This window comes from Clupea harengus, chromosome 20 (genome assembly GCF_900700415.2).
Source record: "Clupea harengus chromosome 20, Ch_v2.0.2, whole genome shotgun sequence".
Taxonomy (NCBI): Eukaryota; Metazoa; Chordata; class Actinopteri; order Clupeiformes; family Clupeidae; genus Clupea; species Clupea harengus.
Window position 1 is genome coordinate 15713506 of NC_045171.1, and position 27756 is coordinate 15741261.

At 44.9% G+C, this 27756-nt stretch overlaps 1 protein-coding gene across 2 annotated transcripts; it reads left to right on the forward strand.

Annotated features, from left to right (window-relative positions):
• Positions 1–27538, forward strand: golm2 (golgi membrane protein 2). Of its 2 annotated transcripts, XM_012834449.3 has the most exons (10): positions 1–1777; positions 8983–9037; positions 9474–9576; positions 10953–11043; positions 11875–12004; positions 13530–13613; positions 14035–14343; positions 22322–22471; positions 24788–24955; positions 25892–27538. In XM_012834449.3, the coding sequence occupies exons 1-10, from the start codon at positions 1445–1447 to the stop codon at positions 25966–25968; spliced, it is 1500 nt and encodes a 499-aa protein (XP_012689903.1). In that variant the 5' UTR covers positions 1–1444; the 3' UTR covers positions 25969–27538. The 2 variants fall into 2 exon arrangements, with proteins under 2 accessions (XP_012689903.1, XP_012689904.1); XM_012834450.3 differs by lacking the exon at positions 24788–24955 and having other exon boundaries at positions 3–1777.
• Positions 27539–27756: the final 218 nt, after the last annotated feature.

Genomic DNA, 27756 nt, shown 5'->3' on the forward strand with positions numbered 1-27756 from the left:
TTGGTCATTGTAACTGTCAGTTCTTATTTTCCTGACACCTTACATGTAGAGGAACGCTTCCGAATTACGATTTTTTTCCCCCCATCTAGACGTGGATGTTGGAAGAAGTATTCTGCTTGATTGGCATGGTTGGCATTATTGATTCGGTAGGCATATAGGCTACGTTACTCGACTTAGCTAACCATTTCATAATGTCGTGTGCAGACCTTGGCGAGCGTTTATGAGGTGATAAGCTTGCAATGATAGCGTGATATGTAACTGTCAGGTTAGCGGTCTGTGGATGCAGATCACATAGAAGGAAGTAACGTTAACGCTAGCTGTCGAGCTGCCATATCTTCAGACATACCTTTGACATTTGTCAGGGGTATTTTGGCTCTTAAAACAGCACAAGAAGATAAGCTGTCATTTAACACGCTCATGGTTTCCCTCAAACCAAAATCAACTTGGGTAAGCCTGGCTTTTGAAGCTGTTGTCAATAACCAGCTAGCTATCTATAGCTAGCCAGCTTTACACTGGCAACTGTTGGTGGAAGGCAAGGATCTGTGAAGCGGGCGAAACGTTGGTCAGCTTGGAACCATCAGCCTATGCTTCAAGGCTTGCTTTGACAGTGCGGTCATGGTGCACTAGCAGTCAGTATACACTCTCGGTCTGTCAGTGAGAAAGGCAGCTATGTGTTTAAGTACAAGAAGTAGCTAGCTACACATTAACGTTACCTAGAGGAAAGAATTGTGTCGTGGCATATATTACGTTAAGCTAGCATGTTTGCTGTCAAGTGGTCGGTTTAGCCTTAATTGATAGCTAGCGAGCTATGAATGATTGAAAAGCAATAAAGTAAATATTCTTGTTTACTGATGTGACGTGGTGCATTTTTGCCACAGAAGACTTGAGTAGCACTGCTCTGACGGACACCGTAAAGTTTGGCTGTAAAAGGTGTTTGGTGTTAACAAAGCGTGTTGTGCTTATGATTGTAACTGGACAGTTCATTTCCCTTGGGAATTTGAAGTAGCTAACATTAACGGTTGTGTTGCCAAAGGTAGGACTGTTTAAGTGCAAGCTAACGTCTGCTTTGTGCGGCTCACATAGGCCACGTCGCTGTTGTTGCTGTTAAGCCTCAGACAGAAGTGTGGGGTTTGTGTGGATGTTAGCAAGCTCAGTAAGAAACGTACACATTAGGTAACAGTACCTAATACGATAAGTTAATGAAAACGGATGTTTTTTTCCATCTTTTCCCCAATCCAGACGGGTCTTGTTCAGTAAGCTAAATGCTGGACAGGGACTATGTCTTACAATTAAGATTGCTAGTGTGATAGCCTAGCTTGCTTGCTAGATAACGTCAGCCAGCCAGGCTGGCGGTCAGTACACGGTTAGTATATGCGAAGTAACGTTATTTTTCCTATTAAAAAAAGGAAAGATATTTATTTATTGAAAAAAGTACAATAAAGGTATGAAGATGGTAGGGTTCAGCGCAAATCGTCGAGGAGGCCGTCTGCCGTCCTTCATCTTTATCGCCTTGATGGTGGTTATCGTCATCCTGTCTTTCAACTACTGGAGCGTGTCCAACAAACACGGGCGTCTGCTGGACGAGCTGGCCGAGGTACAGACTCAGGTGAAGCGGACGGACGCAGCACGGAGCCGCTTGGAGAAACGCAACTCAGAGTTGATGGTGCAGGTTGACACGCACAGGAAACAGATCGAGCAGAAAGATGGAGACTTCAGCGTGATAGAAGGGAAACTACAAGCTCGGGAAGCGCTTATCAAGAAGTGCACCGATGATAAGGTGAGTAATTGGGGTGCAAGAGTCATTGAAGATTGGCCTGCTTTTATATCACAGAACTTTGGTCGACAGTTTTGTTATGAGGAAGTTGCTCCGTTGTTGGCTTCTTTTGGGACACGACACATGTTCTCTAAAGACACTGTGTTGTTCACAATGTTGTTCAACAAGTGCGTCATGTAGTATTCAAATTCAAACAAGCATGACAACTTCTTGCTACTCTCCAGGAAGTTTCTCTTTTTTTTAAATATGACGCGTAAATAGTTAAATATTCCACCGTATCCTGGACACACCAGAGCAAACTATATCCCACCCTAAACTTCAAACAGCATGATTTCCACGATTGGCTCTTGTTCAAATAAGGAACACGGTAAATTCAAAGAGATCATTTATTTCGATTAAGTTAGTCTGTATGACGGGTCTATTGTATCCATGGAGCACCAGTCACCTTTGCTCAAGTTCCAGGGTAATGTCTAACTGTTTTCTAGGATTGATGTACTTTTTAGAATACATGTCCTAGTGATGGTGAGTGAGTGATTGCATGTGTGTGTGTGTGTGTGTGTGAGAAAGAGAGAGGGAGGGAGGGAGAGAGAGTAAGAGGTGGGGGGAGAGAGCTCACGAGAGGGTGTTGAGCAGAAAGATTGGCTTTCTTTCTCTTACGGCTTAATCACCAACTTGAGTACGCCATTCGATTTCTAATAAAGTAGTTCAGAGGTTGAGCCTAGCAGAGTTAGCCAGGCTGAATAGCGAACCCGCCTCAATCCCTGCTAACAGAAGCGTTGTGCTGCCAATCCGGCCTTTGTCCAGATGCCTGATGCCCACTTTCTCACACAATCGCACACACACACACACACCACGAAAGACCACCCCTCTGTTACCTTCCCCCCCGTGATGGATAAATATTGGTCACACACACACACGCACACAGTGGCACATTCATGCAGCATCATACGCACAAATATACACACTGACACACAGTGTGTGTGTGTGTGTGTGTGTGTGTACACAGACATATGCACTAGCACACTCTGCGACCTACTGCAAACACATATTCATAGATTGAAACTCAAAGAAGCCGATATGAATGCATACACTCATAACACTCCTATATGCACACATGTATGCACACACACACACACACACACACCTCCATCCCATCTGTCCTCCCCCATTTCCCTCTCTCTTCATCCACCCTTTCTGTCCCTTCCATTTACTGTGTATATTGTATGCATTACATAGCATGGGAAGTGAATGCTATGGCTTTTGGTCTGAATTGTGTGCCTGCCAATCGTGTGTGTGCGTTGGGGGTCTGTGTGGGGGGGGGTTGCTCTCAGGCTTTTTGTGGGCCACCTGTTACCCCCTACGCCTTTGTAACTTGTGTGTGTGTGTGTGCGCGGGTGCGTGCGTGTGTGTGTGTGTTGAAGGATCATTCCTCCTCCAAAGATCCAGGGAGACGCATGTGTGAGTGTTCTCTTCTGTCGCTGTAGTGCACATGTAATGTTTTCAACACTCCCCTGAACTGAGACTTCTCACCTCTGAAACGCGAGACATCCACTCCAGCGTGCCGGAAGAGGCCCAGAGCAGGGGTCCACATGTCAGCAGGGAGAGATATTCAAACTACACACCCACAGACCACATGTCAGGAGGGAGAGATATTCAAACTACACACCCACAGACACTGTTTGTCATCCAGTCTGCGCCATCACTCCATTATGGAGGCCTTGGGGGTCTTGTTATTTCCTAGGAAGTTATTTGCAATTAAAAGTGATTTATTCTGGCTAGGTAGTTAACAGCGGTGGAGCTGTTATACTGACGCTGTTGCCCGAGGTCAGAAATGAATGGCAGCTTGAAATGGGGGGAATAGATAGAGATTGAGAAAACAAAGAATTACAGAACTGTAATGATTCTTAGAGAGGGCACACAAAATGAATCCTGATTTGATACACCTGTAATGTGATTGATTGCTTTGTGTTGTCGTTGGGAAATCGGTGAACCTGCGTAGCTCGCAATGTTGGATGACTGCATGAGTGGATGTCAAAAAGGCCCCAGGGGGCAGAACAAAATGATTGTGGGCAGTGTGTGAACGCAATACCAGGAAACAGCCTGTATGTGTGCTGAAACTCAAAAACATATATACACACACACACACACACACACACACACGTAAGTCTCTCTCTTCCTTTAATTCTCTCTCTCCATCTCTCTCTCCTTGTTTGTTTGTTTGTTTGTTTTATTTGTCTTGTTTCTTCCTTTCTTTCTTTTTGTATCTCTTCCTCTTTCTCTCCCTCCTCTCTCACTCTTTCACCTGGTGTTTTTACTCTTGCTGTGTAAACCCCCAGTGTGGTGTGTGTGTGGTTGGCCCTGCCCATGAACTGTGATCAGGTTGTCCTACTTAAGAGATTTGAACAGCCCCATGACTAGAGATACAGTCAATCATGTGCCTCTTCAAAAACCTGCACAGAATCTGTGTAGTCTGCCTGAAACACACACACACACACACACAACCACAAAGTGGTTCTTGGCCAAATAAATGAACATTCATATATTTTTAGGGATATCATTTGGATTGTGTGTCTTGGTTGTGTGTGTGTCTGTCTGTGTGTGTGTGTGTGAGTGAATTTGTTTAGGCCCAACTGAGGCTCTATGAGATCAAATGTCTCTGGGAGCTCCAGGGGTCGTCTTGTGCTGAAGTGTGTATGCTGGGAGAAACACTGTTATGTAAAGTGCGTGCCATCAGCAGTGTATTGTCCTTTTAAGGGAGCGTGTGTAAAGTGCATTGCCATTAGATCCTCTGAAGTGCCAGAGGAGAGACTCCACAGATCACTCTCTCTCCCTCCCTTACCCTGTCTCTCGCTCACTCTCTCACTCACTGTTGCATTCGCTGTTTCAATTCTTTTGCTTCTCTCTCTCGCTCTCTCTGTGTCTTTCCCTCTCTCGCTGACATTCAGAAAAGCTTCAGAAGTCTACATTTTCAACACCGGTATAGGTTACATGCTACACGCATCCTGGTGAAGACCTTTATAACCGTTTCCCCTATGCTTTCTGCCGCCTCAGGCCCTCCTTGTCAAGCTCTGTGTCACTCCCTCACCTGCGTACACTCATGCACGTGTCTCTCTCTTTGGCTCTCTCTCTCTCGTTGGCTCTCTCTCCTCTCTCTCTCGTTGGCTCTCTCTCTCCTCTCTCTCGTTGGCTCTCTCTCTCCTCTCTCTCTCTTTGGCTCTCTCTCTCCTTCTTTCTAGGTCTCTCTCCTCTCTCTCTTTGGCTCTCTCTCTCCTCTCTCTCTTTGGTTCTCTCTTTCTCCTTCTTTCTAGGTCTCTCTCTCTCTCTCTCTCTCGCTCTATGGCCTATGCAGTGTGGGTGATGGGGTGAAGCTTTTATCTGTTCGAGGGGTGACATTGATGTTGTGATTACTGTCCCATCTCTCCGGAGTGTGTTCTCTGTTTTATTAATGTCTTCCACAACCCCCCCCCCCACCCCACTCACTGTCTGTGTGTGTGTGTTGCACTCTACTTGTTGTTCCCTCTCTTTATGCCAAGCTCTGACTCTGAAGGCTTGTGTTGTTGCTTGTTAGTGTTTAGCTGTGTTTTAGTGTTTGTTTCTTGTGATTTTGATTAGTTTTGATTTGGGAGACTATTATATATTTGGCCATGCAGGAACAGTTAACCTGCAGTACACATTGAAGTAGTCTGTGGGTCGGAGGAGGACTGTACCAGTGAGCATGAGGTGAATGGGAAGAAAGTCAGTGATTCAGTAGAAGTGTGTTCGCTAAACCTCCCTCTGCCCCACTAGGGATGGTTCAGGCTAGATATCTGACATGAACATGAAGTAAGCTTTAGATCTCTCACACACACACTCTCTCTGGTATTGAGGAGCCAGCTTTGTCCTCTTAGGATGTGTTGGTGTAGGTATGAAGTTTTTGTGTCTGTGTGGTTGCATGTTTATGTCTGTTGCCTGTCTTTGTGTCTATTTGTAAGCTTTTCATGCATGTCTTGGAAGAGACAGGGCCCTATGAAGTAAAGTACAGTGATCTATTGTGATCAAACAGTCTTTGTGTTTCGCCCTTTTTCAGATTGTGGATGGAATCTGGATTTTGATTTCAAGAGGCTGAGAGAGAGACATAATCAGCAGCAGCAAAATAGACTAGTTCTGTCTGAGATGGCATGGTATTTTTGCCTTTGTTGAGTCCAGGGCCGATAGCATAGCAGAAAAAGCTTGGGTCTTTCTGGTGAACCCATGACTAAATACTGGGAGCACTGCTGAAAAAACGAAACACAGACACTCATGTCTGTGCCTACTCATGTCTGTGCCTACTCATGTCTGTGCCTACTCATGTCTGTGCCTACTCATGTCTGTGCCTGTGCCTACTCATGTCTGTGCCTGTGCCTACTCATGTCTGTGCCTGTGCCTACTCATGTCTGTGCCTACTCATGTCTGTGCCTACTCATGTCTGTGCCTGTGCCTACTCATGTCTGTGCCTCTACCTACTCATGTCTGTGCCTCTGCCTACTCATGTCTGTGCCTACTCATGTCTGTGCCTCTGCCTACTCATGTCTGTGCCTACTCATGTCTGTGCCTGTGCCTACTCATGTCTGTGCCTACTCATGTCTGTGCCTACTCATGTATAGGGATACTCGTGTTTGTGTAGGGGCTGCTTTTATCACTGCAACACTGTGTTGTCTGATCTGATACTTCTCGGAGAAGTCTAGGCGAAGGGGAAGAGAAGGGTTTGGGCATTGGTTGCATGCTTTGTCTTCTGTGCAGTATGCTCACTTTACAGTGAGGTTTGAGAAGCATTGAGGAACACACACACACACACACCATCATGTGTGAAGTGTTTGATATTTTGTTGTGTGTGTGTGTTTATTTACCTGGATACCCTCTCTAACTCGATTCTCATGTAGAGGATATCAGTAAATGTTGTGCCCTTACTGTGCTGTAGTCGCCTTGCAGTGACAGTGTCTTGTGGTAGATGTGTGTCAGTAGATTAGCAGTAGATGTTTGGCAAGGCATGTTTATTTATGTAGCACAATTCAAGCACAAATAAGAGATTAAGATATGTAAAGTGCATTAAAACAGTTACTTAAAAGAAATATAAAAGGTTACAAAATTTGATTGCATTCGATTATTTAAAAAACTAATCTGAGAACAGATGGGTTTCAAGTGTAGATGTGAAACTGGCTACAGTTGGAGCACCTTTGATGTCATCAGGAAGTTGGTTCCAGACCTGAATAGCGTAGCCTGCTTCATCACGTTTAGTTCTGACAGTAGGTATTACCAACAGATATTTCTCCAGTGATCTGCTCTAGCAGGTGTGTACTGGTCCTGCCTCCCTTTTGTGATTTAGAAACAAGCGGCAGTCAGTTCTGTGACTAACTGGAAGCCAGTGTAAGGATTTAAGTATCTGAGCGATGTGCTCGGTTCTTTTGTCTTTTGAAAGAACACTAGCAGCTGCGTTTTGTACAAGCTGAACCTGTTTTAAAAGGTTCAGGTCCTGGGTTCGGTAAAGCGCCTTGAGACAATTGTATTGTTTTGACGCAGTGAAAAGGCCTGTGAAAAAAACATTGCAAACGTCGACCCTTCTGGAAATAAAATTATGAATGAGTTTTCCATCATGTTTTGACATATGGCATGTTTTTGAGACCGTAAAAAAGCTGAGTTCGTTATTGCTTTCACATGATCGTTAAAACTGAAATTGCAATCAATTAAGACACCAAGCTATTTAACAGTCCTTTTTTTTTTGTCCAGATGAGGAAGCAATCCGCTGTCTCTCCTAGGGTAGCTATAGTTGCAGTCCTTGTGGTGTGCATTGGCGTTGTCTTTTGGTGGAGGAGTGGCGTGTTTGTTATGGCTGGAGCTAGAGCTATAAAAAGAGCAGGAGGTAGAGCTGTTTTAAGACTGAAGGCCAGGAGGATGGGAGTCGTGACTACTTGTGGGAGCCCAAGGTTGTGTGAGCTGAGAAGGAGGTCATTCTGCTGCTGTGTGTGTGTGTGTGTGTGTGTGTGTGTGTGTGTGTGTGTGTTTGTGTGTGGAGACAGAGAGTTTAGATTTTTGCGCCCCTAATGGATTTGGAGAGTAGAGCGGCACCATGAAAAGAGAAAGGAGGAGAACAGGAGAGACCCCACCAGCTTTTCTGTTGAAAGACACACACGTGTGTACACACACACACACACACACACACACACACACACATACACACACAACAGCGCACATGACGAATACCTCATATGCACACATGCATGTGTAAGCTGTACCTACATGCATGCACCTGCACACACCACCCCTATCCCTTACAGACCCAGCGCTGTCTCCTTCTCTTTCCCGCGAAGTGCTACCTCCTCCATGCCTGTTAAGGCAGCTCGCAGTACTTCAGATTGGATTTTCTCTTTGTGTCGGAATGAAAAGAAGTAGCAGTGCAATTCAGTGCCTTGGCATCTGTAGAGAGGGAGAGAGAGGGAGAGTGAAAGAGAGAGAGAGAAATCGAGAGAGAGTAATTGGGGAAAGAGAGAGAGAGAGAGAGAGAGAGAAAGAGAAAGACAGCAAGGGAGAAATCGAGAGAAAGAAAAAGACAGCAAGGGAGAAATCGAGAGAAAGAATAATAGAGAGAGAGCGAGACAAAGACGGAGCGAGAGAAACATGGTCAGTGTGACTAGAAAGTCAATATGTCCCCCTCTGGGGTTCCTCTCTAATGGAGGCAGCGGTCAGAGTGTTGTGATTCATTCAAGCGTCCTGATTTATTTGTCTATGAAACCACAGCAGAGCCCGTATGGGCTACTGACACACTGCATCAGATACAGATACTGAACACGGCCAGACGATGTATCAAAGGCTAGACTGCGCTCCCAGGGGGGTGCTACTCATAGACTCCCTTCTTTAATGTGACATTATTGGGGGCTTCAAAGGCATATTATGAAGTAAAGCTTCTCAGCAGTCTAGTATCACCTCAAATAAACTGGGGTCTAAAATTAAGCTTCTTCTCAAGCAAACTGGTTTGGTAAATAAAGCATTTGTTTAGATATAAACTGGTTTGTAGAGTTGATGCTTTACATATAAACTGGTTTGTAAAGTAAAGCTTCACCGCACAGTTAAACCAGTTTGTAAGTTAAGGCTTCTCCTCAAATAAACTGAAACAAACAAACATTTTGTAAAGTAAAGTATCTCCTCAGTCCTCACAGATGAATTGGTTTGTAAAGTTCTTTCCCTCCCCTCTCTAGATGAAGCTCCAGAATGATGTCACTAACCAGATGTCAGAGATCCAGAGGCTGACAGGTAAGTGTGTGGCACAGCCAGTAGAGGGCGATGTTTCACATTCTGATTGGCTGAAGGATTCACATTCACAGGATTTACATTCGATTGTTTAGAAACTTCTCCCAGTCTGTTGGATGTAAGCTAGTCTTATTGAAATTTGCCAGCTTCATGCAGTTGGTTTCACATAAGCTGTTGACCTTAGTTGCAAGTGGTTTCTTCATTGATCTACTGTCTGCTGAAGGTCATACTATACCCTAAGTGTTAACCTGGATGTAGATGTAGTCAAATAAATCAGCTGAAATCTGTCAGTCTATACATGGGAGATTTGTTTGCATGCATATCTTTGTTTGTGAATATGCTTATTTGTGAGTGTGTGTGTGTGTGTGGCCGTATATTGTGTATGTATGTGTGTGTATGTTTTGTGTAATAATTTGTGTGTGTGTGTGTGTTTATACAGAGCAGATGAAGGAGCTGAGGCAGGAGTTCCTGAAGCAGGAGGACCAGCTCCGAGAGGTGAAGAAGAACAGCACCACCGTGGAGAGGAAGCTGGAGTATGAGAGGTGAGTCCTCCCCTGGGTCCTAATGTCCCGGTCCTCCCATTCCACCACCCTGCACATTCTCTCACCAGCTCCTGTGTCATGACTGGATGCTGTTGAAAACTACACTGCCTTTACTTTCTGGTGGCTATTTTGAAAATGGGTGTTCAAGTGTGGGCATATAAACCAGTTAGAAAAATTGTGTGTGTGTGTGTGGGGAGGGGGCTGGGTGGGAGTGGTTCTCGGACACTGCTTACACCCGATTTGAGTGTCCCATGTTATTCAGACGGTCATGTCTAAATGGCCTGGATGGGCAGTGAAGAGGTGTCAGCACACCTCCTGCCAAACTGCTGTCTCCAGTTGGCTCGGAAGGCTAAAGATTCCTCCCTGAAGCCCAGGTCTTCCTGAGGAGTTATTAGCCTTGCGCCGCAGGGGTAGTGGAACGCACCGCTCCCAGAGAAGGCAGATGGACAGGAGACACATTGAGATGTGTGTCACTTAAAGCCGCTGTGCCACATGGCAGGGACAGGGCTTGACACACTTGACATAGTGTTTGGTGTAGCTTGTTAGATTCCCTGTGCTAACCTGGCCATGCATCAGTGTGTATCTGCCCGTTTTAAACACTGGAATGTCGACTTGTGTCTGTGTATGCCACCATGACAGTCTTGCTGACTTCAGCAAAAGTGTGTGTGTGTGTGTGTGTGTGTGTGTGTGTGTGTACTTTAGCCTACTCTACAATTACATTTATAGAGATTTAGAGCTGTTAAGAAGGAAAAATCTACTTCAGGAGGGGGCAAGACCAACATAATCAACAAAACCGCAGCTAGGTGAGAATTCACAAAATTCCTCACCTGGATCACAGAGTAAATACAGTGCAGTGCAGATAAACCGTCGACAAACCCATGACCTTGGTGCTGTTAGCCCCTCGCTAGCTGATCTACTGAAGCGCGCGCACACACACACACACACACACACACACACACACACACACACACACACACACACCACATCTTATACTGACAACGCTGCAGCCTTCCTGCCCTTTTTATTTTGGACAGTGGAGTCACTTTGTAAAGCTCCAGCCCTCTCTGTTCCTATGGTGTTTGGTCTGCAGTGATGGCGTTGCCAGGCCCTCTCTCGTGCCCTTACCTGTCTACCAGACCACAGTGCTGACTCTGGCTAATCTGCCACGGTGTGTGGTCGCTAGCCTGCAGTGCTAACATGGCTAGAAATCACACTGCTTTGTGTGTGTGTGTGTGTGTGTGTGTGTGTGTGTGTGTGTGTGTCCTCTTGCCTGATGCTCTAGTGAGGGTAACCTCTGTCAGAGAGAGTGTGTGTGTCCTCTATTCTGCTGTGTTAGCTGTACCAGTAAGGGTAATGTCTCTCTGCGTGTCTTCTAGCCTGCAGTGCGGGCGGCAGATTGCCCAGCTGAAGGACGAGTACGAGGAGAGCAAGAAGACCCTGGAGGGGCAGGCAGCAGAGCTGAGAAAGGTACACACACATCTGGGCATATGTCAGAGCTGAGAAGGGTACACACACATCTGGGCATATGTCAGAGCTGAGAAGGGTACACACACATCTATGCTTACCCTACACCTCACACCAGCATTCAGTAGCACCTGCTAGAGCTCTATGAAGAGATTTCCTCAACCATGCTGATTCTGCATTTTAAACAGAAGCGTGTTTGATGGATGCATCTATGAAAGACTTGTAGGAATCTCAGTTTTCACAGAGACACACAGCTATGTGGCTTTCAGTGCCACTGATCTCACACTTCACAGTCTGTGATAAGTAACCTTCTGTTATTATTGAAAAGGCTAAAGCATAAAGAAATTAATAAATATCCTAACACGATCCACACAGCATCTTTAGGACCATAAGGAACACTATGAAGCAGTGTTGACAAACCTCTTAACAATACTGAAAAGAAAAACAAAAACAAAATGTGTCTTCTATTCTGTACTCTCAATCACTTTGTCCTCTGCCCCTTCTCTCCTCTCCTCTCCCCATCCCTTCATCTGTCCTGTGTCTTGTGCCTATGCATCTCATCTCTCGCATGTCCCTCCCCCCTTCTCAATCACTTCATTTCTCTTTCTCCTATTCCTTCTCCCTCTTCTCAATCACTTCATCTCTACCCCCTCTCTCTCTCCCTCTCATATGTTTTGTATCACCTCTCCCCATCCCTTCATCTCTCTTTCTCTCTCACTTTTCCCTTCCCCCTCTTCTCAATCCCTTCATCTCTCCCTCCCTCCCTCTCTCTCCTGTGTATCTGTGCTGCTGCTGCTGCTGCTGCTGCTGCTGCTGCTGCTGCTGCTGCTGCAGTCTCTGGAGAGCCAGCGGGTGGCCGCTGCGGTGGCGGGGGCGGGGGCAGCAGAGGGTGGCACGGAGGGACAGGCAGGGGAAGAGCGCCACACCCAGGCCACCAAGCAGAAGGACGGCACTGACCTCAAAGGTATGTGTGGAACATTACATCGTCATTCCAACACACTCACACACACACACATACACACACACACGCACACACTAAAACACACTCTCTCACACACACACTGTCAGACGCATAGGTGCTCGAGGATCACAATGATTTCAAAGGTATACACAAACACCAACACTGAACATGCTGTAGCCCTGGTTTGGCTTTTGGTCATTAGCCATTAGCTGTTCCTTTGCATAGCGGTGAAATGTGTGTGGTGACACATTTAGAAGACTATTCGCTATCGAAGTCGCATTTGATGTCACATCAAAGCCTTGCTTTGTTCTGTCTGTTTTGCAATGATGGGTTTTACCCAGACCGTAAGCAGGGTTCATTGAAATTCCGTGAATTCTTTGAAAGTTTTGGAATAGTCACATGTGGTCATATGTAGGTTAAATTAATGATGTTATTGTACTCTTCCATGGATAATGTATGGTTGTGCCAAATTCTTTATTGTGATACAGTTTCCACTTGACACAGACTAACTAGGTTATTTGAAATGGAATGGAAATGGTTGTTTCATTTTCCCAACCTGTGAAGTAAAATACACATTTTTGAGTACTTGTTTGTTGTGAAAGAGCATGGAAATCATTTGGAAAATCTTGAAATGTTGCCAGTGAAAATGGGTGGCAAACCTGCATGAGGCCTGATTCACACTGCCTGCGTTGCGTGTGTGTGTGTGTGGCGGCTGGCGGCTGCGTTGTGTGTGCATGGCGGCTGCGTTGTGTGTGCATGGCGGCTGCGTTGTGTGTGTGTATGGCGGCTGTGTTGCATAACTGCTGCGCCCCAGTTGTCTGTGTTTATACAACGCTGTTTTGATGACTGGTCCGAAAAGTGAAGACCAGAAAGTTGACCTTTTGTAACCTGAAAGCAGCCATGTCATTTTTGTTTACCCTTGTTTTGTTTACACTCATAGCTATATAGAACGCATGTAGCCTCCACTTTCCCCTTTTATTACATGCAATTGCTAAAGTGGTTAAATGACATGTCGTTGACATATAGCCCAGACATCGGAACTGCAGTAAAATGATTGACATCATACCAGCAACATTACATAACCATCACAACATCTTTTAAGTATCTTTTATGTATTTTTGCTGAGAACCGCTTATCTCACATGTGGAAAAATAGGCTCCATACCGAAACTCTAGATGACTTGCGGCTGCAGTGCGTCTCGAGCCGCACCCGAGACGTGCGATTGCTCTAACCTGTTAGCATGGGCGCCGCAATGAAAATCAACAGGTAACGCAAGCCTCCACGCACATGCAACGTAGGCAGTGTGAATTAAGCCTTAGGGATTAGGCCTCTCAGACATCATGACCAGATTTCATCCCTCTGCTCATACAGACATGCATTTGCTGTAAGAGCTGAACTGAGTCTTTATCCAGCTGCAGCTCAGCCCCTCATGGTTTTGGGTGCTGTGCTGTGCTGTGCTGTGCTGTACGCCACATTAAACCTGTCTTGGTCTCTCTTCTCTCTGCTCTCGCCATCTGCCCTGGCTCAGACGAGATGGGAAAGCCTGGCAGCGACGCGGGCATGCCTGGAATCGAGGACAGTGAAGTGGGAAAAATGGAAGAAGTGCAGTTTGGTGAGGAGCCCCTGTTTCACTGCTGTGTCACAGATGAATGTTGTTGAACAGAACTGATGTAATGATCATTAACTAACTAACTTAGCTGTGAGATGTTGATATTACCCAAGATTACACTGCTCAACTGCAGAGGTAGACCTGCCTTATACATTTGGAGCAAATTACATTAACATTAACAAAATACTTTGTGTCCCCCACCCATTAGCTGTGCAATAGTAGCTAACTGTATCTGCAGTTACATTTTAGCAAACAGTGAACAGAGTTAAACTGTAGTAGTTTACAGTAGTAGTGTACAGTTTTAGTTTGTTTGGTTTATTTTTCTTTTAAGCAGCTTACTCTATCCACAGTACTAATGTGTTAGCAGAGCACTATATCGTGCATAGCAACAGTTAGCAGCTAACTGAACTGCAACCCTTCCCAGGTCTGAAGAAGCCCACCATCACCCAAAAGCAGGCCGCAGACAGCCCGCTGAAGGAGGACCGGGGAGGCATGGGGGCAGGAGCTGGGCCTGGCGCTGGGGCCGTGGAGGGGGCTGGCGTGGGGATCTCCCTGGACCGGCCAGACCTCCCGCCGCAGGACAGCGCCCTGGACCTGGAGCACCGTGGGGTCGTCATGCTGGCCCAACAGCAGGCCCCACAGGCCCAGGGTGACCGGCCCATACTGTTTGACGAGGACAACAAAGTGAGGGTGCAGGCCGACGAGATGGGGGAGCAGAGAAGACAGCTGAGAGGTAAGCTTGAGACGCAGACACACACACGCAGACACACACTCATGCTCGTTTCTATCATGGTTAGTTTGCTTTTGTTATGTGGCCTGATGAACTTAATCAGTGTGTCTGTGCTTGTTGTGCTGTTGGTAGCCATCAGTGATGTGTAACCCTGTGCTGAGCTGGCAAAGGAGAATTCTAGCTGACAGCCCAGTCAAGTCCAGGACTAGGCTGAAGGGCTGTCTCTCATCTACCATTTAACGTGCGATCACGCATGTAGTCAATCAGTTTGGGAAACTTTCCTACATCATTCCAACAGGCTTGCGTTACTCCTTTGCTTAAGAAACTTCCACTTACCCCATCTGATGTGAAGACTTCTTGACCAGTCTCCCTTCTTCCCTTTTTGTCAGAGATTCTTGAATAAGTTGTCTTTAAGCAAGTTTCTGATTTCCTGTCTCAGAATAATTTGCCTGACCCTAAGCAGTCTGGTTTTAAGAGTAGCCATTCTACAGAAGCTGCTCTTTTATCTGTGATTGGAGCGTTGAGAGGAGCAAAAGCCTCTGCTCAGTCATCAGTTCTGATTTGACTAGACTTGTCAGCAGCCTTTGACACAGTGAACCATGTCATCATCCTCTCTACGCTGTCCAAACTGGGAATTTTGGAGCAAGCACACAGTCAGTTTGAATTGTATCTATGTGAACGTTCATTCAGTGTGTCTTGGCAGGGACAAGTGTCAAAATCTATCCACTGCTGTACCTCCGGTAGGGGTGGGTGATCTAACAGTTTTATATCGTGATCGATCTTAAAGTCGTCCATGATGTACCTTTCAGGCGAAAATATCGGGACATTTTTTGTCCTCCCTCTAATGTACCGACACTTAAACATAAAACATGATGGCATGGTTCTATGGTACATTTACATTTACATTTAGTCATTTAGCAGACGCTTTTATCCAAAGCGACTTACAATGTATACACATTTTACATTTACTCTGGTGGCACACTGCACATCAGGAGCAATTAGGGGTTCAGTGTCTTGCTCAAGGACGCTTCGACAGGGAATCGAACTAGCAACCTTTTGATTACTAAACGACTTCTCTACCTCCTGCGCCAAAGCTGGGGCACACTCACACACCATGAGGGGGGAAGAAAGGAAAAAGAGGGGAAAAAAGAGAGAAAAAAGGGAAAAGGAGGGGAAAAAAGAAGGAAGGGATTTTGTATGGCCTAATCCTCCATGAGTAAAGTTTTTTAATGTTGATGTACATCATAAATTATTTTTAAAACATTTAACTTCTGATTTTGTATGCATTACTATGAGAGCAGAGGTTTCAGGTTCGAGTCCCACCGTTGGCAGAAATTGAGGTTTGCATTATTTCATGCAAAGCTCATTTTCATTATTGGAAATCACAATTTGTTTGCATATTACCTTTTATTAACCTTATATTAGTGAGATATGGATAATTCTACATTGAATATTTCAATATGCATTTATGAGAGAAGAGTTGACCCCAAAGTTACCGGTTCGAGTCCCACCGTTAGCAGAAATTTAGCTGTGCATTATTTACTGCAAAGTTAAATTTTTACTGGAAATCACAATTTGTTTGCATATTACTTTTAATTTACCTTATATTAGTGAGATATTTATAAATCTACATTGAATATTTCAATGCAAGTTCATGTACAGTTATGTGTGAGGTACTTTAATTGTTTCACAAAATATTTGTGTTCCAATTAATACGTCCTTCTATTCACAAAAGAACAATGTATAAATCTTTGTTGTAAACAAACTTTTATTTGCAATAACAAATTCAACAACAACAACTATAGCATAATATATATATATATACAATATAATATTATATATCAGAAAACATATACAGAACTATATACAGAAAGTGTGAAACTGGGAGGGAAAGGGGTTGAGGGGCACTACGCCAGTGTCCATGCCTCTGGGGGGGGGGGGACAATTTATTAATTTATTTTTCATGCATTTTTTTTTTTATGCTCCAACCACTGCTCCTTGGGAACAGCCTCTACAGAGGGGCAGTATATAATGTCCTTGTACTGGCTGTGTCCAGTCTCCGCTGTCCTGAACTGCCCGCATTTCTTGCACGTGTTGCGCAGAACACCGCAGGTCCGTTTTCGGACTGGAGCAGGAGCGGCAGAGGAGAGGCTGGCACCCAGAGCCTGTGGAGCAGCAACCAGCACAGGCCCCTGTGAGGTCACTGGACCCAGCATGAACAGCTGAGGGCCCGAGGGTGGAGCAGGGAAAAGTTCTCGCTGGGGGCACGAGTTCACAGCCGCCGGTGCGACGGCGGACGATACCTTCCTCTTCACCTGTGCCTGGCCCACGGTGCTGCCAGCCTGGGGGTACTGGTGAACTGGGCCTGGTTGGGGGGGTGCAGATGGTGGGCACACATTAGCAGGGAGGAGAGGGTCAGTCGCCACAGACAAGTGGACTGTACCAGGGTGGGTGGTGTGGCTCACGTCTACAGCAGCCCGTGAGAAAAGACAAAAACATGAGTGTGAATATGTATGACAGGGCACAGAGGGAAAGTAGTAAGACAATAAATATTCCTGACCTGCTGGTTGGTGCGGGCCAGAGAGAGCTGGTGCCTCAGCTCCACCAGATACTCTGCCATGCTGTCAACTCGGTCCATGCCTGGCACCCCAGAGTCATCCACAGCCTGAGAAAGAAAAAAAAACATAAAAACTGATGAGTGACACATTTTGTAAACAGATGTGGGACAAAATGCAGATACAGTGATTTTACTTCTTTACACACAATTATGAATGTACATAACCCAGACTCATCAGGAGAGGCTTGGACACCTGGCTGCAGCATGGTGGAAGCAGTCAGGGAGGAGCTTGGAGGCAGCAGCAGTCAGGTTCCCCACCCACCAGTTCCTGCAGCAGCCCCTCAATAAGGCTGATGGCGGCCTCCACGCCGCATGTCCTCCTGCAGCAGTACTGGCTCAACTCCCTCCTACTTATTCTCCTGTCCACCAGAAGATCAGTAAGGGCTAGCACCCCTTCCTGCCTTAGCTGCTCCCTCGTCATCTGCCGCAACAGAGCGAGGTCCCCTGCATCCCACTCAAAGGTGCATGCAGACAGGCAGCCCATGAAGGTGTGGTAGAGCATCGGTGGTGGTGCCGCCGACAGCCCGCCTCCTCATGAAGTGCCAGGTGTACCTGGTCTGCAGCTTACTCGCCCCCTCACTCACGCAGCGGCCACAGTCCACATATAGCAGGACTGGGGGTGGAACAGCTGCTTGGTGGTACCGCTCCATCACTCCATCCTGTCCAGTCCCAGCCCCTCCTGCACTGTCACGACACTGGTTAGGATCTAGCCAACCTCGTTGCCAATGGAGGTCATCCAAAGAGCTGTCCCCCTGCCACGGCCAGTCAGCTTCTTTGTGATCTGAAATTTGAAAACAGTGATGTTTAATATTACGCACTTTTTTCCCCTACAGCAGTAAGTGTATGTAGAATAAATACACAGCACACATTTATAAGAACTGCTTATAATTTAAATCAATGTTATTAGCTAACTAACTAGAACCATACAACAGGTACAATAAGCAAATAGGTACAGTAGTCAACAAGTAAACACTGAATGTGAGCATGCTTTGAACAATACACTGAGACACTGCAGCACATAAACATACACTATTGTACCGTAATCGTTATCAATAGCAATCATATTATGCATGATCAGTTACAGTAGTTGTATGATATACGAGAAACGACGCTTAACACCGCTGGTGTACAGTACAGGTACAGTACAGGTACAGTAGTCAACAAGTAAACACTGAATGTGAGCATGCTTTGAACAATACACTGAGACACTGCAGCACATAAACATACACTCCTGTACCGTTATCGTTATCAATAGCAATCATATTATGCATGATCAGTTACAGTAGTTGTATGATATACGAGAAACGACGCTTAACACCGCTGGTCAGGCGTCATACACAGATAGCAAGCTAACTAGATGGTTAGCTTACTGATACAAGCTTTCAACAACTACTTTAATCACTGCCAATACTCGGCTGTTTGGCTGTTTCAGCTCAGAGTAACATTATAGTAGTTACACATGGCTGTTTCCATTCATAACAATGTTGTAGTTATAAGACGTAGCATAATCTAGTTCATAATGTAACCTTTACATCGGTGCACGTATCTTTAGTAAAGGCGTTAACGTTAGTTAGGCTTGTCAATCAATACAATATGGACATGAAACGTGTGTCCGTCTAAGAGAAAAATAAAAACATGTCATGGTTACTTACTTACTTACTTTGACTTTGACGAGTTGTCGTAGCTTCAGCCATCTTGAGGAGCTTGCGTCTGCGTAACTTGGCAACGTAACGTCACACAAGTTCAAGCCAAGTTCTCAAGTATGAAGAGAAGCGCCGCTATTGGCCCAGGTCCATTCTCGTTCCGCGGCTGGATTGGATACTGAGAATGGATTTGAAAGGCGAGGATTGGCCGACGAGACCCGAGCGGTCCTGCTCCAAGTAGCGCCACTGTCGCCCCCATGCTACGTTGACAAACCAACAGAATGATTGCCTACTAGATGGCCGTGCTGACTGGCCATATTGTATCACACGTCCCGTTCATAAGTCTCTTTCATGCATGACATATTTGTAAAACTATGTGCTGCATGGCGGCAGTAGCAGCATGACGGATGAGGAGCTGGAGCCAAAAAAGGACTTGACGTCATTATTGTGGCAGTGGTTCGGGTATGTAGAGAGATACTTCTCAAAGCAAAGGCATCTGTCACCTTTGTCGGCACTTCCGGAGGTAATACGATAAATCTATTCAAGCGCCTTAAAAGGAGGCATCTGAATGAACATGCCGAGAGCGTTTCACTCCGGTTGGATTACAGCCACACTCATCTGGATCTCATGAGGTCCCATAACGTAAACAGTTATCATTGACTGACACGTTGGAGCAGTCGGACAAACACAATTAAAGCAGCAAACCATGGAAAGCGATGACGAAGGCGGTCACATTCTAACTAGCAAAGGATATGGTCCCATTTAAAGCTTTGGACAATGTGGGATTTAAGACACTGATGCACACTTATGGTATTTTATGGTATATTTTGGCAGCTGATTAAAACTTCAAGTTGAATCTTTAAAACCCTCTAAATGTCTGAAAATCTTTGAAAAATGCACTTTTGTGAAAAATGCAGAAAAATTTTACAGTTACACATGCGGTTAATGGCGATATTTCGATATCGAGTTTTTTAGATAACTTAGACATCTCAGGTAAGACCAGATATCACAAGTTGCACACAAAGCCATTCCTATGACCTCAGAAGAACATACCTATAATGTAATGCGGTGCTTAGAGTTCTACTCACAGTTGATCCCACTTGACTTAATATAACAGCCTACCTGCAAAGTAGCCTAGTGTTTAAATAATTTATTTACCTTTAAACTGACATTGCATATTTCATACTCTATCAAACATCGTAATATATATAAACAGACGTTAAACCACGTAAAACTGTTTATTTGTGGTCTCTCATTCCCAGTACCCCAGTAGACCCATAACACCTGACCTCGTAAGTCATTCAGTAAAGTGAATAATTCTCTCTCTCTCTCTCTCGATATAAGAAATAACAGTGCACTCAGCTTTGCACTCAGATTAATAATGAAAATCTAGAGACCTGACATGAAATGTTCACCGTACAAACACATTTGTTCAGCCAATTCTCCTGTCCGACCACAACAATCCCCTGCGTCTTTCTGAATCTGCAAGAAATCTATGAAACATTTAACCATGTTTGTCATCTCTCCGATTATGTCGTATATTATACGTCCAGGCATATATAACCTAAATATACTCGGAAAATAAAAATGTTGCTCCTTTTTGGAATTTGGAAAGACTGTTTGTTTGACCGTCAATATGGCGGTATAAACAAAAGTCACATGACTTGTGATGTCAGCTTGCAAAGGTCAATAACTATATTTCACCCTTGCACTGTCACCATGGCATTTGTTTGCTCTACGGTAACTATGTCATACGTTTGTCTACTGCCACCATGTCAACCATTTGTCCACTGTCACCTTGTCAACTGCTTGTTCTACTGTCACCATGACATTCCTTTGTTGAACTGTTATCATGTTGTTTGTTTTAGCTACCTGTCTGATCACATTCTGGTAACTTCATAATGGTTCATTACTTATTTGGAGGGACCCTGGAGTGCAAGACTGTGCAAACTGAGCAGTCGCTATCATTAGCGCCAATTACTCAATCTCTAGGAAGGACTATTGAAGATGAATGGAGAATGAAGCAATAGGCATACAATAATAGAATCTAGTTATGCTAACTAACAAAATACCTTATAAGTAACAGCGACAGACAGACAGTTCCTAAGAGACTGTGTTTAACTGTTTGGAAGACTGAATGAATGGTTTTTAACCATTCTTTTTTTCTGACATTTTGAAGGATGTCGATAAGGCAGCCAAGGGTCGCCTTCTTGCATGCCTCTGTCACTGACTCCATTCAGGAACCTGTTCAATGTGATTTACTGCACAGTTCCTTCCCAGTGCTATAAAACTCTTCCTCTTGTATGGGCTCCATGTTGAGATTTCAGGTACTCAGATGTAGCCATAATGAGCCCATGGTGACATTAAAATAGTGATGACACATCTATGGAATGGCACTCCTGTTGGTATGCTTCCGCACCGGAACACACACACACACACACACACACACACTCGCACACACACACACACACACACTTGCGTGGCTGATTGTGGCTTTTCTGATTGGTGTGTGCATATGTGGCCTTGAGTTTCTTTGTGCTGGTGATTGAGCTAGAGTTAATGTAAAAGTGTGTGTTAATGTAAGAGTGTGTGTTAATGTAAGAGTGTGTGTGGGGGAGGTGTGTGTGGGGGAGGTGTGTGTGTGTGTGTGTGTGTGTGTGTGTGTGTGTGTTTGGGTTTTTCCTCTGGGCTGGCGTGTGTGTTTTGCGTACTGTAGGAACCCTGCTGCTCTTGGCGTCTCCTCAGTAGTAGTAGTAGTAGTCTGTCTGCTGTCAGAACGACCAGCGGCAGCTTCCTGTTTTCAAACGTCTCTTCACCCCTCCGCCACTAAGCGCTCCTGGAGAAAATGGAGACCGAGGCAGGGGGAGAAAGATCCAGTGCCTTTTTTTTATTTTTTTCTCTCTTTCTTTGTTATTGTCCTTCCTTTTACCTCTTCCTCTTTTTCTTTCTGACCTCGCTTCTGCCCCCCCCCCCCCCCCCTTCTTTTCAGCTCCCAACCCCCCCACTCTCCCTTCATCACTCTTTACCCAATGGCTAGCCTTCTCGTTCAATCCCTCCCTCCCCTCTTTTTCCCGCTGTCTTCTCCTTTCCTCGGTAGTTGGCAGCGAGTTCTTTTGGTGATTAATCATTTTCTCCCAAATGGCATGAGCAGGCTGCCTGGGAGCCCCCCCCCCCCCCCCAACACACACACACATACACACACACACACACACAAATTACTTTCTATCTGTCTTTCATCTGTTATAGTTGTTCTCTATGAAATGCTCAGTTGAAGATATTTGTAACTTCCTTTGGCATTGTGCTGTGGCTTTCTAGAGAGAGTGATTCAGTGCACCGATTTAATTAAGTCTGTTTTGACTCATCAACCTCAGTGTGCAGTCAAATATGTCAATTATTTATTTTTATAGCTCTCTTTATTTTTATATCTCTCTTTATATTTATGTCTCTCACTCTCATCTTTTTACTTTACCCTTTACCTGTGTTATTTTCTTATGTTTTTTTCTTATTCTTTTCATTGTTTTCCCTTGCCTCTCTTGTTCTACCTGCCTGATTATTTGACCTTGTTCAGAGGAACATGGGAGACCTTATAAGGAAATAAATGATAAAGTACTAGAGCTTTGATTCAGTGATTGTATCATCATTTCTTTTTTACCCTCCTCTCTCTCTCTCTCTCTCTCTGTGTCTCTGTCTCTTTCTCTTTCTATCTCTCTCTCCTTGTCAGCTCCTGATATAGTGAAGGCTCAGGCTCAGGCTCCGGAGGCCAAAGCCAACCTGCCCATTCCACCGAACCCGGCCCAGGTGCTGCCCAACCCCATCGAGCCGCGGCACGGCAGAGACCCCGCACCCGCAGAGCATCCCCGCCACCGGCAGAGTGAGTGTCTGGGAGAGGGGTGGGGTGGGGGCAGTTTTGGAAAGGGCTTCAATGGTCTATGTGTCACGTGATGTAATGTCCCACTGTGAGAAGTTAGTCGGACTGCTTTGTTTGATTTAGTTTTGTTTGACTTCATCTTGTGACTTGTTTTTTTGAGCAGCGATTTGGCTGCCTATGGTCTAATATTTACATGATCTGGGGATTTACTTTGGGCCCGGGAAATGGGAGGGGTTTTATCTGGCATCTGTGGAAGCAGAAGGATAGGTAGGACTTGAGCATTTGGATGCACTGTGGACCAAGACGGGTCCCTGAATGGAAATACCTTCCTCTGGGGGTATTCCAAGTATGTGGTGTAGTGATAACAGAGTAAGTGGTAAACCTCCTAAAAGAAGAGCCCTTGCTTTGTTTTGCTAGGAGTAAACCTATTAGGATTTGTCACTACACCACATACTTGGAATATCCCACGTGTGTGTGTGTGTGTGTGTGTGTGTGTGTGTGATGGTTTGATGGTTTGATGCTCAGATATATGCAATGTAGCGTTGAAAACAACCCAAAAATGACTTGGCAGATAATCCATGAGGTAGGTTCAAACTGAAGTAGGAATTCATGTTCAGTAGGCCTCAAGTACACCGAATTTGATTTGTTGATTACATGTGAATGTGATCAAAAGTTCATCCATTGCACAACCGCTGAGGCTGTGATTTAATTTAATTATGTAGCATTTGTGACGGGATCTTCAGCTGTGTATGTCAAATTGTGAAAGTTTTATGGACCATGACTCATCTTACACACACACAATTTGCTTTTCAACACAAAGCGCTTTTTAAACATACAGTAGTGAAGCGGTTTTGAAGGAACAGTGACATACATGCCTTCTATGCACCTTGAGTTTGTGTTTACATTTTGTAGAACCAGGTTTAACAAATGCACTAAAAAGCCTGAAACAGAAGTAAGCATAGTAATACTACAAAGTATTTGTATATAGCTGTAATATTTGGGCTTTCAGAATAATCATTGAGTTGAGATGTTGTTTATCTTAGTTTAAAAAAAAAAAAAAAAAAATATATATATATTTTTTTGGTTTGTGTTATGTTTTTGCTTTTTTCAGTCACTGCACCTTCAAAGCTTATAGTTCAGTTTTCAGGTTGTTTTCAGGAAATGCGGTCAAAGCGATGCTATCAAGGACAAATGTCCTTGACTGTATGTCTGTGTGTTTGACAGGAAGAGAGATAGGCTAGGGAGCATGTCAATGCTTGAAAAATAGGGGGAAAGAAAAAGAGCATGTCTGACTTATTGAGAGGGAGGGAGAGAGGAGAAGAGAGAGTTGTAGTTGAGCATGAGGGGGGGGGGGGTCTCTGCTCTCTAATCAAAGACTGATCTCTGTGAGCTCCTGATGACCTTTGCTGCCTGGCTTCAGCTCTGCTTCCTGCCATGCTCTCTGCATCACTCCCTCTCCTCCTGTTTATCCTCCTCTTCCACCTGCCATGCTCTCTGCATCCCCCCATCCTGCCCGCCACCACCCCCCTCCGCTCCAGAGTCTCTTCTCTCCACATCTTCATCCTCCCTCTGCCATCATGTTGGGCCTTTCTCCCCTCCATCTTCACCCTCTTCGCCCACTGTTCTGTACTCCTTTCGTCTCCAGTCCAAACCTCCTTATTCCTGCTCCACACAACATATTCTTCCTCTTTCTCATCTTTCTCCTCCTGCCCCCCCTCCGCTCTCTCTCTCTCTCGCTCTTTCTTATACTGCCCTTTTTCAAACTTTTTTTCTTTCAAGCTTCCTCTGCTTCTGTGCTCTATTCCCCTAAGGACTCCTTCACGTTCTCCATCCCTACTACTGCTGGGTTTTGCCTCTTCCCCCCCCCCCCTCTTTCTTAGCATCCTTCCTTTGCTCCATTGGACTTCCCCTCCTTCTTATTTTTCCATCAGTCATTCCATTTTTATTTTTATTTTCTCCCCCTTTTCTTCTTCCCTCCTCCCTTCCTCCTCCTGCTGCATTTATGATTGGCTCACCTGCTTGTTGGCTCCCTCCTTCTACCTGTCTGTCCATTTCTTCATTTGTGTTTGTGTGTTCATCTCCTCTCTGTCCTCCTGCCCTCTCCCCCCCCCATCCCCATCATCCTCCTCATCCTCCCTCTATTTCTTCATGCCTCCTATACATCTGTTCTTTATCTTCTTTTCGCTCTCGATCCTTCCCTTTCTTCCCCCTGCTCTCTCGCCACCTTTCTCTTTCTCTCTCTCTCTCTCTCTCTCTGTGTCTGTCCTCTTCGTCCTCTTTCTCCCTCCCTCCTGATGAGGCCCTTCTCTGCCTCTGCAGGCCGCTTCTTTGATGAGAATGAGTCCCCCGTAGATCCGCAGCACGGCTCTAAGCTGGCAGACTACAACGGGGACGACGGGAACGTGGGCGAGTACGAGGCCGACAAGCAGGCCGAGCTCGCCTACAATGAGGAAGAGGATGGTGATGGTGGGGAGGAAGACGTCCAAGGTGAGCCCAGACGAGGGGATTGGTGTGTGAAGCCGTGTCTCTTCGAGGGATGGTTTTTTCCCCCCAAAAAAAAAGTTTCCCCAAAAGTCCCCCCCCCCCCCCTCCCAGTCCCCTCAGTCCATTCCTGCTGCTACTGCTGTTGCTGCTGTTTGTCAGGAGAAGCTATCAACCCAGCTCTCTCTCAAAGAAGAGCACTCAGTTCAACCAGCCACTGCCCTCTGTATACTCTCACTGAGGGATAAACCACTCTTTGATTTGGCGTTGTTGCAATTGTGTGTGTTTGTGTACAGAGGTTTTTAGTTTCATCCACATGGGTTCTGTGAGGGACCCTCTTCTCAGTAGTTACCTGCATGCTTGGCTCAGCTGTGCTTGCTATTGGAGCTGTCAGCTTTTGCACACCTGGCTCTCTCTGCTGACATTCTCTGCACATGTCCAAGTTCATTTGTAGTTATGGTGTGCGTGTGTGTGTGTGTACACAATGTTTTTCATTTTGTCTGTCCCGTGTGTGTATTTATGCTACTCTCAGCCATCAGCTTCCCCCTAGGACAGTGTTTCACCCGCCTAGTGGTGTTGTCATGTTGTATTGTGGTGTGTTGTTGTTTTGATGTGTAGCTGATGTCTGTGTCTGTGGTAGGCCACCTCTTCCATCTTCATCTTCCTCATTGTATTGATTTTCTCTCACTGCTGTGAAATACTGCACTGAACCTGTGCACTGTAGATTACAGACTGCTATGATGTGTGTGTGTGTGTGTGTATATATATATATATATATATATATATATATATATATTAGTCTGTAATCTACAGTGTGTGTGTGTGTGTGTGTATTATTGGTATGTATGTACATACACACTCAATACACATAGACATAGACAGTAAAATAAGATCCTAAAATTAACCTGAGTTTCCGCTCGCCTCTTCTTTTCTGTGTCCTAGATGATGATGAACGAGAACTGCCAGGTGACAGAGGAGTGGACTACGGCAAACGCCATCAAGCCAACGAAATCCTGTAAACGGCTCTTGGGATAACCGATCAAAGCCCAGTTGGGCTGCTCGAGAAATGGAAGAGAACGAATCCTTGAAATAATGGCCTCGAGGTTCACAAGCAGCTTTTTTTTATCTAATGAATTCGGGGTGCCATCTTTAGACATTTGATGCGTATCACTGGGTCGTGGACAGTGTGAAAAACATCCCTTTCTGATGGTGTGGAAAATGAAATGGGTGGGGGGGTGGATCTTAAGAGTTTATAATTGAACTATTGAAGGAGAAATAACTTGACGTTGGTTTGCATCAGAAATGTGAGTAACTTATTGCCCTTTTTACTTTGTGTTTCTTTCCCTAAATAGGTATGACTCCAAAGTGGTATCGTACTGTGCAAATGTGTGTATATATGCGAACAATATGTACATTGGAACATTTTTTTTTGTTTGTTTATGTTTTCAACAAGGTTTTTTGTTTGTTTGCTTTTGTTATTTTTTTTTTTTTTACATTTTTGGGGTTGTGAAGGGCATTTTGTATCAAGACTTTCTGCTAAATAAGACTGCGTCAGACAAACTGATATGGGGAGCGCTTACATGGACCAGAGCATTGGAACACTCACCTGGAACAACAGACTTTGTGAAGCTTTCCGTGGTAACCATGCTCACAATAAGGATTGAACAATTCCATTTTCTACATTGCTCTTCTTTAGAATCTTGTATTAGAAGTATGTTTCATATTCTGGAACTGCACTCCAAGGAGTTCTACCCATTTCCCTGTGCCTGCTGGGATTTAATCGCTGATTGCCATGAAGGCTCAGTTGGAACTTTATGGACTAGGAGAAGAACTCAAAGAATGGTCCTGGAATAACACGCCAATCTCCTCCTCCTCCTCACTGTCTGTGTTTCGGGAGACACTCTGAGGCACACGCCTCACCTATGACAGTTGTTGCATGCAAATATATGGCTGGCTTGGGTATCAAGCCACTAGAATACGTCAAACTAGCAATACATACACACCTACATACAAGTCCAGTTTCGAAGGGCAGACTTTGTTTCGAGTTAACAGCAGCTGAAGCCTACACAGATGAGCATGGCTGTATATATTTGATAAAATGCACCTTTTAGGTGTTTGGAGTTTTCTTCCTTGACATGTAGATTGTGGGGGATACATATGAATGAAAGGTTGGGTGGGTTTAGGGTAGGGTAGAGGGCAGAGAAAATATGAACAGAAGTAGGAGAAAGGGGTTGATGGAAGTTGGCGAAGTGAATGTACTCAGCTGTTGTAAGGGTTGATTCAGTTCTAGACCTGAAGCCGTGAAGTACTTGGGTGGGTTTTTGTAGGCAATTAAACAACTGTGCAATGTAGTTTCTAATGGTCAGCTAAGTAGAATAAGACTATGTGCTTCATCTTTTCCACAAACTGTTATTAGGTTACTTAAGACAATTAATGCCCTTATATCACTGTGAAGAGACTGTAAAAAAGGCTCATTGACATACAACATTTAAAAAATCTGCTTGGAGGCGAACATGGCCTACTTCCCCAAATCGCATTGAATTATCATCATCGTCATCATCAAAACAATAATAAAATATTTCCCATATACACCGTGTCGATATCATTATAAACTGGGTATGAAGCTGTGTCCATCATTGTTTTCTGTTACAGACCATCATGTGTGTAGGTGAGATAGTATGGCGATTTCTTTTTCTTTTTTTTTTTTTAACAAATTATCAGGAAGGCTATTCAGAAAATGTGTGTAAAAATGTCTTAGGCTTATAGTGTTTTTGAAAATATTTCTTCACCGGGTGTGTTTTTAGAAT